Source organism: Nestor notabilis, unplaced genomic scaffold (genome assembly GCF_000696875.1).
Source record: "Nestor notabilis isolate BGI_N333 unplaced genomic scaffold, ASM69687v1 scaffold13786, whole genome shotgun sequence".
NCBI classification, from domain to species: Eukaryota; Metazoa; Chordata; class Aves; order Psittaciformes; family Psittacidae; genus Nestor; species Nestor notabilis.
The window spans coordinates 1-15,984 of record NW_009934317.1 but is presented as its reverse complement, the minus strand read 5'-3'; the positions used below and the strand labels follow the sequence as shown (position 1 = coordinate 15,984).

Here is a 15,984-nt window from a genome sequence, read left to right as displayed (position 1 = left end):
AGCTCTAATCTAGTGAATCTAAGTTAATTCTGTACAATGCATGATCTTAACGTGCTAACACCTTTCTTTTAAGGGAAGAGATGATGGTGTCTATGCATAAACATCTCAACTGCTGATTTAAGGTAAAATGTAAACTTTGTTTATTATGGAGAAGATAGAAGGAGATGAGGAACTGGATGCATGGAGAGGGAGGTGTGTATTGTGTGCTCCTATGAAGGAAAATATTCCAGCTCTGTGAAAAAAGATAACGACAAAGTGAAAGCTGTTGTTAATCTTTTTTATAAAGCAGGTAACAGGAACCGAGTATCCCAAAAGCTTCTGGACTCTTACCAACTTAATGCCATTTCATCCTCCAAGACTTTCGCACAGGCTCCTACTGAGCTTTCATATCACCACCTATGAAATCTGTGTTCTCTCAGTGCATAATGTGGACGCTGGCTCCTAGTAAGCTCCCACCATTCGTAGGCAATGCCAAGATGCCCAAAGCGAGCCTGGCCCTTTACGGTCAGTAGTGGTCAATCGCATTCCCACAAGCTTTCATTTCATGGTATGTTGAATATGGGTTAGTAAATAAACCTTATCTTCCTTCTTTCTCAGGCTGACAGCTCTGCAAACAGGTGCCAGGCTAAGCTTAGCATGTCAGTTACTTTTGAGCCAGCCTAATGAGATACCCTGGAGAGCATTAAAGCTCTCCTTTCTAGAAAACTCAGTAAACAGGTTTGGGAAGTATTAGCACACACAGGAACACACAAAACAAATGTACAAGAAACACAGTAATGGTTTTGCAATTCTTGCGTTTAATTATTTCAGCATGTGGATTTTTCCTGCTACTCAGCCTTCCCCTTTCCATTGTAATCTTTTTTTTTTTTTTAGGAAACTTGCATAAACAAACACTTTTCCTAGACCAGTACATAAACCAGACACAGATGCACAAGTTTGTATTTGCAGTTTTCTTAAGCCTTGGTTTCTTAACGTCTTAAGAGAGAAAGTGCATTAAAAAACTATTACACAATCAGATCAAATATCTGATGGTGAGATACACTGAGATCAGAGGACTCTGTGATGGAAGAACATGACAGTAAACCATAACAGGAACTACACTTCAGTCTAACCTGTTCAGGAAGTCAGTTATAGAAGATCAGCCTCTCAAAGAATGTGTTGACTGCACCGTGCTGTCGAAACAGCACAGAAGAAAAGTCTGCTTTTTACTGTTTCATTCTTGGCAGAATTGAGACCTTTGGGAAGAAATAAAAAAAACCCCAAAACAACAAAACCAAACCTGAACCCAAGACAGATACGCAATTCATTCATTTCTCTCCCTTTAGCTCATGAAAACTTGAGACTATTCAGCCCTTTGTCTCAAGAAGTGAGCAAAAGAAAGACTAGAAAAGGCTAGAACAAGACATACTTGACAAAAGGCTATTTAAAAGAGACAAACATGAGGAGGCACGAGGTAAAGAACAGTTACAGAAGCATGGGAATAAAATGACACTGTAAAAGCATTACACGTATACACACTCAGTAGCAAGATCCTTCTCTGCATCTCAAAAGATTTGACAACAAAGCACAAATCCAATTAAGGCCAGCATAGATATCATGCATTATCTACTAAGCTTCAAAATACCGAATTATCTTGGGTTCTTGATATAAAAGAACTCAAAACTCACTAGTTCAGAAACTTTGGAGAGAACAAAGCCTGTAGGTAGCCTGAATTCCTAAAACTGAAATAAATTTCAAGTAATTGTGCTAGTAGGAAATATCACATGATGTTATACAACAGGTTTTTTACCTGCCTCCAGGCTCTTCTAGCCCCATCGGTTTGGTATCACTACAGCAAATTTCAGGTTTGTGTGGACTAGTGGTAGACTGCTACAAACCTGTCATCAGTGAAGGAGAACTTGATATTCCACTGGCACCAGGGGCTGATGTCTGCATTAAAGCTGCTCGAAGAAGTTTGGAACACAGAGAAAGGAATTTCAGGGAAAGATGTTTTTGATTAAGCAGACACTAGTTTTTGTAATTTGCTGTTGAAGGACTCAAATGCAGATAGTTAATATAGCTTTAAGGTTCCACAAGCAAAAAAAGTCCAGTGCTCATATAAGGTCAGGTAAACAAGCAGCTACTGCAGGCAGAAGAGAAACCTTAATGTAATGACCTATGTCAATGCAAGTTACCCCATGACTTCTGTTTTGTTTTTGTTATTCCCACTCCCTCCCCATTTTAAGGGAAGCTGCTGGACTTGACTAGATGTGAATCAGTTCTACTCAAAATTTCTGAGGACACATGACCTGTGAGCTAGGCGCAAGTTACCCTACAAGAACTGCCATGCAATGTGCATGAGAAATCAGCGTTATGCAGGGTGGTGAGCACTTCCTACCACAACACCTACAATCCGTGGCAATGGATGCGTGTTAGCATGTTACAAAGTAATATTCCACAGTTAAAATGTAATTTTCCATAGGAAAAATGTTCCCTGTACCTAGGAGCAAATCTAGGAGTACAAATTAGGTGGTCTAAGCAGATGCAAACTACTATAGCCACAAACTATCAAAAAAATAAGAAATCTCAAACTAAAAACAAACAAACAAAAAAAAACAAACAAAAAATCTTAATTCCAAACAGTAGACAAGCCACCTATTGAAACAGGCTCTCAGGAAGAGTAAAACCCATGTTTAAAATATTACACACGTTACTATTCAGCCAAAAAATAAAACAAAATCAACCAACCAAAAAAAAAAAACCAACCAAAAAAAAAAAAAAAACCCACCAAAAAAAACCCAGCCAAATTTTACAAATAGGATACAAACAGATTTTCCCTTGCAATAAGGATATTGGATAAAAAGTTATGGAATACGCTGTGGTATGTTTATAAGGAGGTTTTTCTTCTCCCTCTGCCCAGTGCCTTCACTCCCACCAGCTCTTGCTTTCAGCTTGTTTTCAGTTTTTCCAGATGTGCTCTTTGTTAGAAGAGAACTTTCTTTTGTCCATACAGAATATGACACCCAAGAAGCAGGCAAGGAGAGAGGTCAAACTTCTTGCTGATCCACTTACTTGGTTGTCTATTTCTCATCGCTAAGCCAGATACAGATGCGATGTGAGTTCAAGAAGTTTCTATCTCAGAGGCCTCTTCTATGAAGTTAGCAACAGGACTGAGAAGCAAGAGTGGAAACAGTTTATACTCTCCATTGCCATCTTCTGAGAGGAGAGGTGGGTCACCCATTCCCAGAGCATCCAGAGGCTCAGCCTGGCTTGCTGCAGCTGCTAGCGGCAAGACAGTTCCACTACCTGACGGAGGATGAAGAACAGGTTTCTCCTCCAGGGGAGGCAATAGGAGATCTTTTGGGTCCTCTATCTTCCCTGCAGCTTCACCTGAAGGTAGTTCTTCGAATAATGAAAGCAGAGGATTGGCCCTGTACTGTATCAGCTGCATATCTGAAGGAAAACAAACAGTTTAGACTCCAGGCTCCTGTGTCATGTAAGTGACAAGGAAAGACAAGGAAAACGGGAGAGGCTGCTTCAAAGCTTGGTTCACTAGAGAAAAACCATACAGCTGAACTGTGACAGACTATATCCACAGCTGCAAGAGTGGAGCTAAGGCTCCTGAGTCTGTTAAGATCAATACCCGAAGTGAACTCCAAGCCCCCTACTTTATATGGCATGCAACGGCAGCACCGAAATAGCAAAATGAGTGCATTTCTGGGGGTCATAGCCAATATAGGAGATACTTCCACAAGGATGTTTGCAGTTCTGCTCCCTATTGTGACACTCTGTCACATATAAGAAAAAGGAAATGGTTAACACCAACATGGGGCATAGGATGGGGCCGCTTAAAACTGTGGCACAGCTTCATCGAGATCAGTGAAACATCCTAGTCTTCACAAAAGTTTTAAGCCCAGACCAAAGAGGAGACAAACTACACTACAGGCTACACAAATTCCATTTCAATACACAGTTTTGGAAGAGTTTGGAGCTGACACAGCTCTCCGTGTTCCTTCCTGCCCACCTTTGCTTCCTGCTGTTTCTCTCTCACTTGATCCCAGGTCTTCAGCGCTCTCTGCCAAGTTTGCAATCTGAACAAAATGGACAGAGAGTAAGACAGAACACTTAAAAATAACAAAAACAAATTCCAAGTCTTCACTGACTCGTTAACAAAATTAAAGGTGAAAGGAGGAGGGAAGAGAAATGGAACACTTGACCAATGAGCCCATTGTTGACATGAGGGCCAGCAAACTGGAGCTCTCAGAAGAGGGCATGGTCAAATACAGACAAACTTAACTTACTAAAGCCAAACAAGTTTCTGACTAGCAAATATTTATTTTAACTTCTAAACCAGAAGCTTTATTATTGTCTGTCTTGATGAAATAATGCTGTTAAACATGATTTCATAAATATAATTAAATCTTGCAAGCACTGCTTGAGCACAGCTGCATTTTACTTCAGTTGTAGTCTAAATTCTTATAACTGGGAAGTCCTAAGATTAAATATTATTATTATTAGATTAAATATTATTTCAGGACTACAAAATAAATGATACTTGGAGGTTGGTGGTTTTTTTTTTTTTTTAACATGAGTCAGTTTTAGGAACTGGACCAAGAGAAGTAAATTTACACTGAACTTTTGTACGTCCTCTGAGGAAATTCCATACAGCCATGCTTAGAACAAATACAGTATATTGCATTATATTTTTCATTTAGTGCTTTTCATTCAGGCTTCAGGCAGACTGAAGACACAATCTCATCTGAACTATAACCCCAGATCTAGTTATTACTTGGCTAGAAGACACCATGGGAATCCCTGAGGCTAGAAGAAGTAAGCTGAGAAACTGTTCTTGACACACTTTGATCAAAAAAAGAGATGATTTTCTAGCCTTCTCATTCTAAACAGAAGGTATAGAAGTAATAGACAAGAATAAAAAAATCCTCAATATAGGCAGCTAATTCAACACACACCAGTTTGTTTCCCTCTTCCTTACTTTCCCAGGTGTATTCAGAAAGCAAAGAACATGTTATTTAAAGCAAAGTGGCAGTTTAAACCATCCCACTGACTGTATTACTGCAGCTAGGAACATAACATTTGAAATTATCTTGAGAACCCACTTAAATTCATATACGTCAACTGAATTCATATATGCAACTGAAAACATTGTCAGCAGGACAAGATAAAATGGCAGTTTCATGCCATCCTATTAATCCAGTTCCTATCCTCAAACTGCATCAGTGAAAATTTAGCTCTCAACATCATATTAACCCTCCCCATCACAGAAGCAAATCTTACTCTTACATTTTCCATACCAGGGGAAGTTTCCATCAAGTTCATATCCAGAGCTGGCAGCTCAGGATTAAGTGTCTGAAAATAAAAACAGACCATGCGTCATATAATAAGGCCCTTAAAACAAAATTTCAGAGAGGTCCTGAAATGAAAGCAGGATAAAGAGCACACCACTCCCTCTGCTGAAGCACAGGGGAGGTGGCTCCTCCACAGGCTGACAGCAATATCCTTTTATCCTGTGGTGGTAAACTAAAGTCACAGGAGAAGAGAAAGACACCCTGTTTCCCAGTGATTCCAGGTATATGGCTGATTTTCATTCCGTATCATAATACATAACCACATATTAGAATGTGATGATAAGTGACAAAGGCTTGAGAAGAAGTGTGTCCAATTTTTTTTAACCCCCCCCCCCGAGTTCTGTGTAACAGAAATACTGTATGAACTGAAAAAGGCTCTCAATGTTACCCTGGTACAATGTTAAGACTCCTAAATTGCCTATATCTCATTCTATTCACAACCATTTGCTTTTCAGAACTTTCCTCCCTCTTGCCCATTACTACATGGAAAAACAGTAAAATTTCATGATGCCTCCTTATCAGTACTTTTCAGAACTCATAAAAATTGCAAAGACACTCACATCACTGAAAGCTTCAGAACCAAAGTTATACTGCTTCCCCGATAACATTGCTTGAAGCTCTTCAAGGCTGGCATCAATACAATTAAGAAAATCCTGAATTTCTTCTCTAAAAAGACAGAAAACATATAGTACTGTAATAAACAGTCGGCAGTTAGGACCTTCTTGTGCACCACAGGCAGGTTGTTCACATTCCAGAATAGCTTATTGCCAAACTAATGATACCACATTCCTGTATCACTTTTCACAGTTCAACTCTTCGAAGGACACGTACGAAGACTATCTGAACTGCAAGTACAATAACAGCTATCATATCAAAAAGCAGTTCCTAATTCCATACCTACTTCCTCCTTTATTTTAATATCTTTTGAATGTTCTTGGGTCCCAGCCTATAGACCAACATCTGTTTAAAATAAGGTCCAATGGCTTTCAGCTGGGGACAATAACGATAAGCAAAGAGCTGGAAATAATCTCTGAAGGATCTGAAGGAACACTACCAATTTTCCTATTCTGAAACATCAGATTGTTGCCAAATTGTATGCATTTGCAAAGACAGGGCAGGATTCAAGGGACAATGAATGAAGTGGAAAGGCAGCTGCATGCACAGCACCAGTTCTGAACTTCTCACTGGCTGCAAGCTACCTCCTGCACTGGAATACTCAGCTACCAGCAGCAGACAGTTCCAAGGCATCACCCCATGCTGCAGTGCCAGTGAGATGAGACATTAGAGGGCCTTCAGGTCACAGCAAGTGCAGTGACACATCACCTCAGCACTTCCTACTTTAAGTTAACCATAGCAGTAGAACTGTCAGGAGAAAGAACTAATGTTTGTTCCTTGATACAGCTCACCCTGCAGTTACACAAATGACAGCACTGATAAAGCTCAGGAGCTGTGCAGAACTGGGAACTGCTTAAACCACAGTGCTGCTGCATGTGAAACCACAGCCTGCATTTTGATCCCAGGGGTAAATCTGATCTGACAATGCACAAGGCAAATGAACCTTTGCAAAAACGAGGGGCAAGGAAAGTGAAACATCAGACTGTCACCAATACAAATCCATATCCAGTTCTCAGAGACAAAGCAGCACGCGGTGCTCTCCTGAAATCACTTCTCTTGATCGCTGTCTGGCAGCACTTGGCAGTGCCAGTAGTTGGCAATATGAGGGCTGGTGTGACAGGCTGACACAGAAGTCAGGCACACTCATTATCAGTGTCATGACAGATGAACTTGCCCTGCTTTTAGTGTGCAACGCTAACACTTGTCTTTTTAAAGACCTACTAACAAAGGAGCAAACAATTCAGTTCAACGACATTTAAAGGGCTAAATCACTATGTTCTGCTGAACACATCCTCTGGAACTTTGACAAGATCCACAAGATGGTAACAGCGTACCGGTTTCCAGAAACAAGTTAATACCTGTCCAGCAAAGGATCGTTTTGGTTTCCAGCATTATTCTCATTTAAGATGGAGTCAATCACTGACACAGGGTCTTCTGGAGTATTAGGTTGTGCAGTATGGAGTTCCACAGCAACATTTCCTATTTCACTGGGTTTGTTGACGTCACTTATATGAACTGGTGGGATAGGTTCTGCAGCCAAATTTAACACGTTTGGCTGTGATACTTGACAAATAGGTAAGCCAGGATCCACAGCTGCCTGTGTCTCTCTAAAATATGACCGAAAGAGAAACAACACACAGCAGAAATCATCAGCTGGATCTCAGTTTGTTTATTAGTAACTTATATACATTTTGGATTCTTTATTAGTAATCAATATATGCATTCAGGTCCCTATTCAGTTGAAAAGTTAGTATGTGCTTATTTGTTGAATAGACAGAAAAGCATCGGAAAATTAAACTTCAAGTGCAATCAGCTTGATAGGCCTTCAGGCACTCCTGAAGAGACATGAGCTCTTAAAAACCTTTGCTCACCATGACCAATGCTACATGCTGTAAAAAAGACAGCCTACCAACAGACCCGTCATGCACAAATGGAGTAAAAATTCAGAGGCTGTTTCCCAGAATTCATATGGATCACTTACACCAACATAACTACTTAGTAGCAACCTAAGCATAAATGCTTCCACATCCTTTAAACGTACCTGGCTCTGCCACTTGTGTGTGCCACAGCAGGGAGACCACTGGTGGCATTTTCGAGGGTATCAGTGATATCCCGAATGATGAGACCTGTACCATTTCCATCCTCATCATCTGCATTATGTTCAGAAAAAGCCATCTGCAGGATACAGCAAAGAGAATGAGCAGAATGAATAAAATCAAAAGGTCTTTAAGGTTGTGGGTTTTTTTTTCTTTCTTTCTTTTTGCACCTTCTCTATCCTGCTCAGATTTCACCTTTTACTGGTTGCACTGACTTCCATGATAGCAATGCTTTAAAGCTGCCCATTTCAAAATGAAGTGCATTTGACTGTAAGACTAGGGTATTAAGAGTTGCAAGGAAGACTTCGAGACCACTGTGTATCATCCTGTTCCCTGGGAAGACTTACTGCTTGGCCACTCTCAACAGGTATGCGGACATACTGACGACTGTATTTGGAAGGTGAAGCACCTGCAGCATCTGTTAGAGACCTGAGACAAAACACGGCTTTAGTATGTAGTCCCACAGTAAAAAGCTGTAGCAATGCCAAATACGTGCAGTAATGGTAAGAACAATCATTTTTCCACTTCTAAGAAAACTGGCCTTTGGAGATGTTTTTTACCAGGTCTACTGCAGCCAGGCTACACTCTACACATGCTTTTTGTTGTGACATTTTGAAAGAGTTACTATTTTTGATAACTGTGCCCTTCAAAATGTAAGATGTATAATCTCTTCCCATCCATTTCTTTAGTGATAAAGAAGTAGAAATCTTAATTTCATGCTTTATGCAAATTTGAATATTATCCCTTTAATTCATATCTGACACTGATTTGTGAACTATCCAGTAATTACCTTTTTCTTTTGACCCCAACAATATAATTTCCTCGCATCAAACTTAGTATAAACTGAAGAATCTAAAAAGGAAAAACATAAGAACAAAAACCAGGTGGTCAGCACAGCAATCCTAACGTTAACTTAATAATTCAGATTTTACTACAAAATTATGTAGTTATGTGATTGAAATTAGTAGGTAAATTAAAAATCCATTTGTGTTTGTGTCTTAAAAACCAAAATGATAGTTACCAATGGCATTGAAAAAATATCCCATTTGGATAGTTTTTGGGTTTTTTTCCTAAATGTAATATAACACCACAAATCACTAGAGGATTCCAGACCAGAAAGAGCTGAGGGATAAACCAGAGAAAATTTGTTCCAGTGCAGAAGTTCCTATACTTTCTGGGTTCCAAGATGACTTCTTGAATGGGCTAAGTTTGTCTTGGCCCAAGATCTTTCACAGACTCCATTCCACATGCCTGTAATCTCTTGTTTTAGGCTCCTGTTACCATGCGCTGCCTCCAGCCTCAAGTTTACCCCAGGTCAGCTTGATTTACTCTCCAAACAAAAAACATTGAGATTTCAAACACAATGAAATCCTTTTTACTACAACTTTTCCTTAATGTTCTGCTCGTGGTTTTTTGCTGTGCTACTTCTGGGACACTCAGGAACTGTGAACATTTTCTTTATGCTGTATTAATATAGCCTGTTCAGCTCTGTGTCATTTGTCATTCTACATAAGCAAAGAATGCCATGAAGTATCACAGAGGCAGGAATAAGGATGGTAGCACTGAAGATGCTGCAATGGTACCTTAGACAGCAGCTTCTGTTGTTGACTGTGCTTCTGCCTTAGAACTGCCACTTCTTTCCACAGGGCCTTATTTTCTCTGCAATGCAGAATAAATCAGAAGACATAGGATGAACAGAGTTTACTTTATATGCTCTAGTTTTACAGCTTTCAAACTTTCACAGTACCTAGCAGGACCAATGTCAACATTCCCTCTGTGGATAACTAACAGTTAATCTGATCCACTAGTATAAACTCTGTGTTAAATTAGCTCAATTTTCCATCAGGCAGGACCAAACTCTCACTAGTAAGGACATTCTTAACCTTTTCTGCTCCATCAATAATCTTGATCTGCAGTATTCCCTCAAAGCCTTAAAACCTTAGAATAAATCTTAGTGTTTGGAAACAGGCTGAATGTAACAGAAACCACCTGAGAACAGTTTCAGAGTTTGTCTTAAAGGGTTTGGTTGGTTGTTTTGAAGGAACAGAGGGAGTGAAGTGAAGGTATCTCCTGAACTTTAGTTGACGCCTGCTTGCATATCAATGACCTGAATGAATTATGAGTGCCTATCCAAAAAGAATCTGATGGGAACGTGCAAAGTCCACTTCCAATTAGAAAGAAAACCAAAGACTAATTCTCCCTCGCCTCATCTAATCCTGGGTTGGTTTTTTTTGTTTAGAAAAGTAAATACTTTGATCGTCCTAAAAAACAGGTGATGGCAACCAAAATAAAATCTCAAGACAGTCAAAAAACTCCCAGTCTTCATCTCTGGTCTGTAACTGAATTATAAAATGAAGCAATGTACAGAATGTTGTGTGGGATGAAATGGGGATTCTTAGAAAAAAAATATAGCTTCACCCGTTTCCAGTTCAAATGAAATCCACATTTAGAGCCAAGCTGCATTAGATCTAAGCAACACTCAATATGTAAGTGCTTCTGAAACAGACGAGTCTACCTCTTCATGTTAGCCAGTCTGACATCCATGTTGTTCTGTTGCTCTCTCATTTCTTGGACTTCAGAGAGTACTTTGTGCAAATCCTCCGCACAGACCTTGAGATCCTCAGTTCTTACTGCAGATACCTAAAACAGGACCAGGTTACGCATGCTTTACTATGAACAGTGCTTTGCATACTCCCTTCTACAGGAACAGTGTAGCTAGTCTGTAAACTCCATTAAAGGTTAGGTAATCCTTAATTCTTATGCACCACAAACCACGGCAGCTGCTGTAGATGACATTTATTAGGACAGTCCACACTGTACGGAAAAACCAAGTTGTCAATGAAAACATGAGATTAACACTTCCTATGTGTAGACAGGGGATTCATCATTGTCATTCACAATAAAAACCTACCACTGACTGAAAATGGCCTTCCCTAGGGTGTTTGCTGTGACAGATCTGGTGACAGCTTGCCCACTAGTGTCAAAAAGTAATGCACCAGCCAAAAACAAAACAGAATTCATAGTGGAGTAAGAACAAGATGATTCTTTTAGGTGCAGGTAAATCTGCCAGCACAGGAGTAATGAATTTCCATGAACTTGCTGGCAAGAGGGAAAGGTGTCTAAATAGATGCATCCTACACAATTTGAAGATTCATCCCACGCCACCAGATTTGCAGATTCCCATATTGGTGTTTGCTTTATTACCTCTCTACTCAGTGACATTCCAAAATTATGGAGATTTGTCTCCAGAAAGTCAGATTCCACAGCAGAATCCATGAATGCCACCTCTTCAAACAATGGTAGAAGAGTCATCAGAAAGCAAAAAGCTCACCATCGCCCTACACGTCATACTCTAAATTCTCCAATTCCTTCAGCAGCTCTCTCTGTGGTGGTGGCACTGATGGCTAACACGCAGTACAGGATTTTGAAAAAGACAGGTCTGGTGCATTGCATATCTGAATGACAAGTCCAGGTTTTGTGGGCATTTTAAAAATCATCAAGGCAAACGCTGACTATAACTGAACCAAATGGAGTTGCATCAGACAACCACAAGATGGCCCTTCCTGCCTACAGTATGCTATGATACTTCTTACTATTCTACTGAATTCCAAGAGGGGGGTACGTGTGTGAAAGCATCTGGGACTGGCCTGCTAAAGTGCTAGATAACTTCCATGTAGATTGGTTCACAGATCCCTTTTTTTCAAAGGAGGATGGGATAGACAGAAACGGACCTATGGTGTTACAAAATATCCCATCACTTCATGATGAAACAGAACGTAATTGCTATGTAGTTACTCTACAGAAATAGCTGACTACATTCTTAACATAATCCTTGTTACAAAGGATAGACTGAATGGCCTGACAGTCCTCTCCATCTACATTTTTAGATGCTTCACTATTCTTTAGGGTAATACATTATGCTAAGGTACATTGAGCTGTATCCCAAATGAAATTCACGGCTGGCTGATTTCTCTTTAGCATACCACCTCTTCATGGAGAAAACACCCAAAAGATGCAGACAGATGGAAATGTCAAATGCAGTCAGCCTGCCCCCATAAAACAGCCAAACCAAAACATTCTGCCCAAGTGTGAGGAATTCTCTCTTCAGAGTCCCAAACTAGATAGAAGGGTGCCAAGACTGAAGCAATCCAGCTGTTTTACTAACAGTAAAAGGGAGTAAATAAAGGAAGTCCTGCATTCAAACTTGCATTCCTGTTAGAAGCTTGAAATCCAGTTTATAGCAAGTACTGAAATATGGCTCCATTCCAGACAGTAAAAGAACAAGAAAATTAATGGATGTTTTGCAAAAAATCACTGACATTTCCTGTTCAACAAAGAGTATGTTCCACCAACCTACTCAATAGTTTCATGTGAATGTCCTTGGCAGTAACAAGAGCTTTTGTCTTTTCATCTAGAATACTCCACCCAGTGCAACACCCCTGGGATACATGGTGCCATACAGAACATCATCAACTGACAGCCCCAACATACCAGCAAGCAAGGTGTGCAAGCCAAGACAAGTTAGTGATTACAGCATCTGGGAAGAGCACAGGCCTGAGTCAGAGAAGCAACTGTACAATTATATTTAATCCATTGTGATTCTGAGCAGAGACAGCTCAGTGAAGAATCAATCAAAACACAATTGTGACTCTCAAGCGTATCCTCTGCTTTTATTAACTTGGGCAATGTAGCTACCATATTATGACATTCTAAAGAAAAGATTCTGCAGTTCAAATGTCAACGTGATGTATCATGATACTCTCTTTCTCTGGCAGGGAGGATATTATGGGCTCTAAAGTGCCAACAGAGGATAAATATCTGTGCAGGAACAGGTCAGACAAGGCCTGAATGTACAAGAGAAAACTGGAAAGTGCTAATAAAGGTGTAGCTTAGTGGCAAATAGTTTTGGAGGAATAATGCAATTTAAGCAAATTCACCCAAATGAACTGATTACTGATGCCCTTGCTAACTTTCAATAAGAAGCACCAGAGTTGTATTTTCTTTTACTTCTGTCACTTTGCGACTCTTTCCAGCTCTGCTATGATGGCAGAATTGAAGACCATGCTAAGCTGTAACTGCGTATACAAATTCTATGTGAAAAAGGGGCTCTAGCTTCACAGCTATGAGATGTGGCACTACTCGAGAGCACTGCCAAACAGCAGGGTGTGTTTTGTCTAAGAGCTGGCATAAAGAGTGCAAGCCAAGCATTAGCCTGGCATTCAGGAGGGAGTTACAAAGTCTTGCATCATGATGCACAACCTTGGTTCCCATGGAATTTGTTGGCTGGAAAGTATTTGAAGCCCCCAGACATGCTCTTGAAAAGCTACATTTCATAACAAAGTGAAGTAAATACATGCTTAGACTGTACCTTGCGCTTGATGTTTTCAAGTAAATGTGCCTTCCCTTGCTTGAAGAAAGGGTGCTGGAACTCAATGACTGAGCTTTTCTCTGCTGTAATCATACCATTCTCCAGGGCAATCACCTTCCTGAAACCATCTGTGGATACATATTATCAAAGTCATTTCTTTCAGTGCAAAGCTGACTTACAGCATATAGCTGAAGAAAACCCCAAGGCTACTGAAACGCCTAAAGCCCTACAGTCAGTGGGAACAGTCAAAGTAGCTTTTCCTTGGTGCTCAATGATTTGACTGCTCCAGTCTTCACAGCTAGAGAGAATGTCTACAATACCATCAAATAGCCTTACAGGTTGTATGAACAGCATGCATGACCACACATCAAAACAAATGCTGTCATGTGCCACCACCAGGGTCTACAGAATAAAGTAAGAAGGAGAAACCAGTTCTCAGCTATGCAACACACGCACACAGAGTACTTTCTCCATACCAGACTGCCTGCATGAAATAAGACATTGCCAGCTATATTCCCATCACCGCAACCCTGCTTTGAGTACCAAAGGGTAGACACAAAATACAGTTGACAGACCAATTTGTATCTCTTCTCATTCAAGGTTTTAACATAGTTAATGTATTTCAGTTTCACCGTGACCCAACAGCACTACCATTAGAAAACTTTACTTGAAGCTAGAATAGGTCCAGCAGGAAAAGGAGGCTGCCATCACATTGCATGTATTCATAGGAATATTTGCATTTTAGCATTTAGCCTTGCTGCGAGGCAACTGTCAGCTGTTTGTTTGCATTATCCTTTGACACTTAAATGATGAAGTCTTAACAGTTGACACAAACAGCAGCATCCACCTTGTGTCAAGAGGCTAAAGGTATGCTTTCTCTCTCATGCCAGCCAAGATCTAAGCAGGCATCAGTTAGCGAGACCATGCAAACCTACTGGGGAAGGACAGAGAGCTTCTGGCCCTTACTCTGCATGGGATATCTAAGTAAGATGGCCATCTTCTATGCAGTTTGTACCTTCACTCAGCCCATAAGCTATTTGCTGCATAACAATTATTTCTGCTGTGTGGCAGCCCTGTACATTGTACTGTATCTTTGAATCACCTCCTCCCTCAATCTCCTTGCCTGTACAAGTTGTACACGTGTTATGGGATGCTACATGATGCTCAGAAGTACAGCACAGAAAACATAATGAGAAACTCAGTCCAGCTTGATCTACCAGCATCACTAATCTTGTTTCAACACAGCAATGCAGGCAACAGCACGATCTAGGCAATTTTTTTTCCCCATATACTAGATGCATGGATGTAGATACAGCCTCTGTTCCTCTAGGTATGCATAAGTTTGCTGTTACCATTAACATTACCACTGAAGACCAGAAAATTCTACCCAAGCTTTAAGTACCACCACATGAAACAGTATTTTTATGGTCAATGCTCAAAACACAGAAAGTAAAGACTAAGCCAAGCTCTATTGTTGTTCTTTTTCCTTTGTTCTTCAAAGCAAACTTAAGACCAGAACTCAGGTTTTCAGGGACCTGCCAAATCAATTGGTTTGTTTAAAGAATTTCAAATCAATGCCACGTAGCAATGAACTTAGCAGAAAGAAAACATAAGAACAGCTGATGCTTACACATGTTAAGCTGTCGTATGAAGCTGGAGATATTGTTGTGTTTGAAGTACTTCGGGAGTAGCTCCTTGGCAAATCTCTGCTCATCCAGAATGCAGAAATTCTCACCATTCTAGGAAATAAGAAGAAGTAACAGAGAACAGGCACATTTTTTCTGTGGTGTTGTTTGCAGTCAAGACCATAAAACAACAGGGATGGCAGGGCAAAGCAGAACAGTCTGTGTGCGCAGCTCTGAGTACTTGGGACTGTACTAAGAAGTCTGGGTCCAAAAAGAGTTACGTGGGATATTTCTACTGAATTGGGCATTTTTAAAGCCCTGAAGGTTTGTCTTAGGCCATAGAAAAATTGTTCTAAAACCCCGTGTATTTGTCACTCTCTGTCCACAGGAAACATAACTATTACTCCAGCACAATGGAAGGCATGTCACTAGAGGGCTTTTATCTCCCTCGGTCACTTTGACAACTCCTGGCAAGATTCTTCCACTGTAAGGACTATGTCACCACTAAAAATAACCAAGGAGCGTTGCCGAGCTACTGAAAGTTCAGACCACACAGCCCAGCGGTGAGGAAGGGTAACTGCGACACAAGCAGCTTCAGATTTAGCCTGTCCTCAAGTTCAAACTTCCTCCAACCCGGCAGGTCTCTTATGTCAGTTTTATACTGGTTACAAAGAGAGCAAAAATGTTTCTTTTCGTCTTTGCCTTTGCACTGGCTGAATCTCCGGGGAAAAACAAGCGGAGAAAACCCAAGGGATGTAGAAGTGATGGGAAAGAAATTACCGCCGCGCCCGTGCCAGCTCTCAGCCGTGCGGTGCCCGAAGGCGCCCGCGCCACAGCGGCCCAACCTTCCCATGGCAGGAAAGGAAAATTACAAGTTAATTACTCCTTAAAGCGCATTTTCCACGGAATGTCACCGCTCTGCGCTGGGGACGGGC

The 15,984-nt window shown here is 40.6% G+C and overlaps 1 protein-coding gene across 1 annotated transcript; it reads right to left on the bottom strand.

Moving 5' to 3' along the window:
* Nucleotides 1–3,100: 3,100 nt before the first annotated feature.
* On the bottom strand, nucleotides 3,101–15,163 carry LOC104401517 (heat shock factor protein 3-like; the record flags this gene model as incomplete). Its single annotated transcript, XM_010017278.1, has 12 exons — nucleotides 3,101–3,432; nucleotides 4,004–4,070; nucleotides 5,281–5,346; nucleotides 5,906–6,011; nucleotides 7,319–7,567; nucleotides 8,002–8,135; nucleotides 8,404–8,485; nucleotides 8,847–8,908; nucleotides 9,640–9,715; nucleotides 10,572–10,696; nucleotides 13,425–13,552; nucleotides 15,055–15,163. Coding segments are annotated over 12 exons (1,536 nt in total), but the record flags the coding sequence as incomplete, so codon positions are not given.
* Between the last annotated feature and the right edge of the window lie 821 nt (nucleotides 15,164–15,984).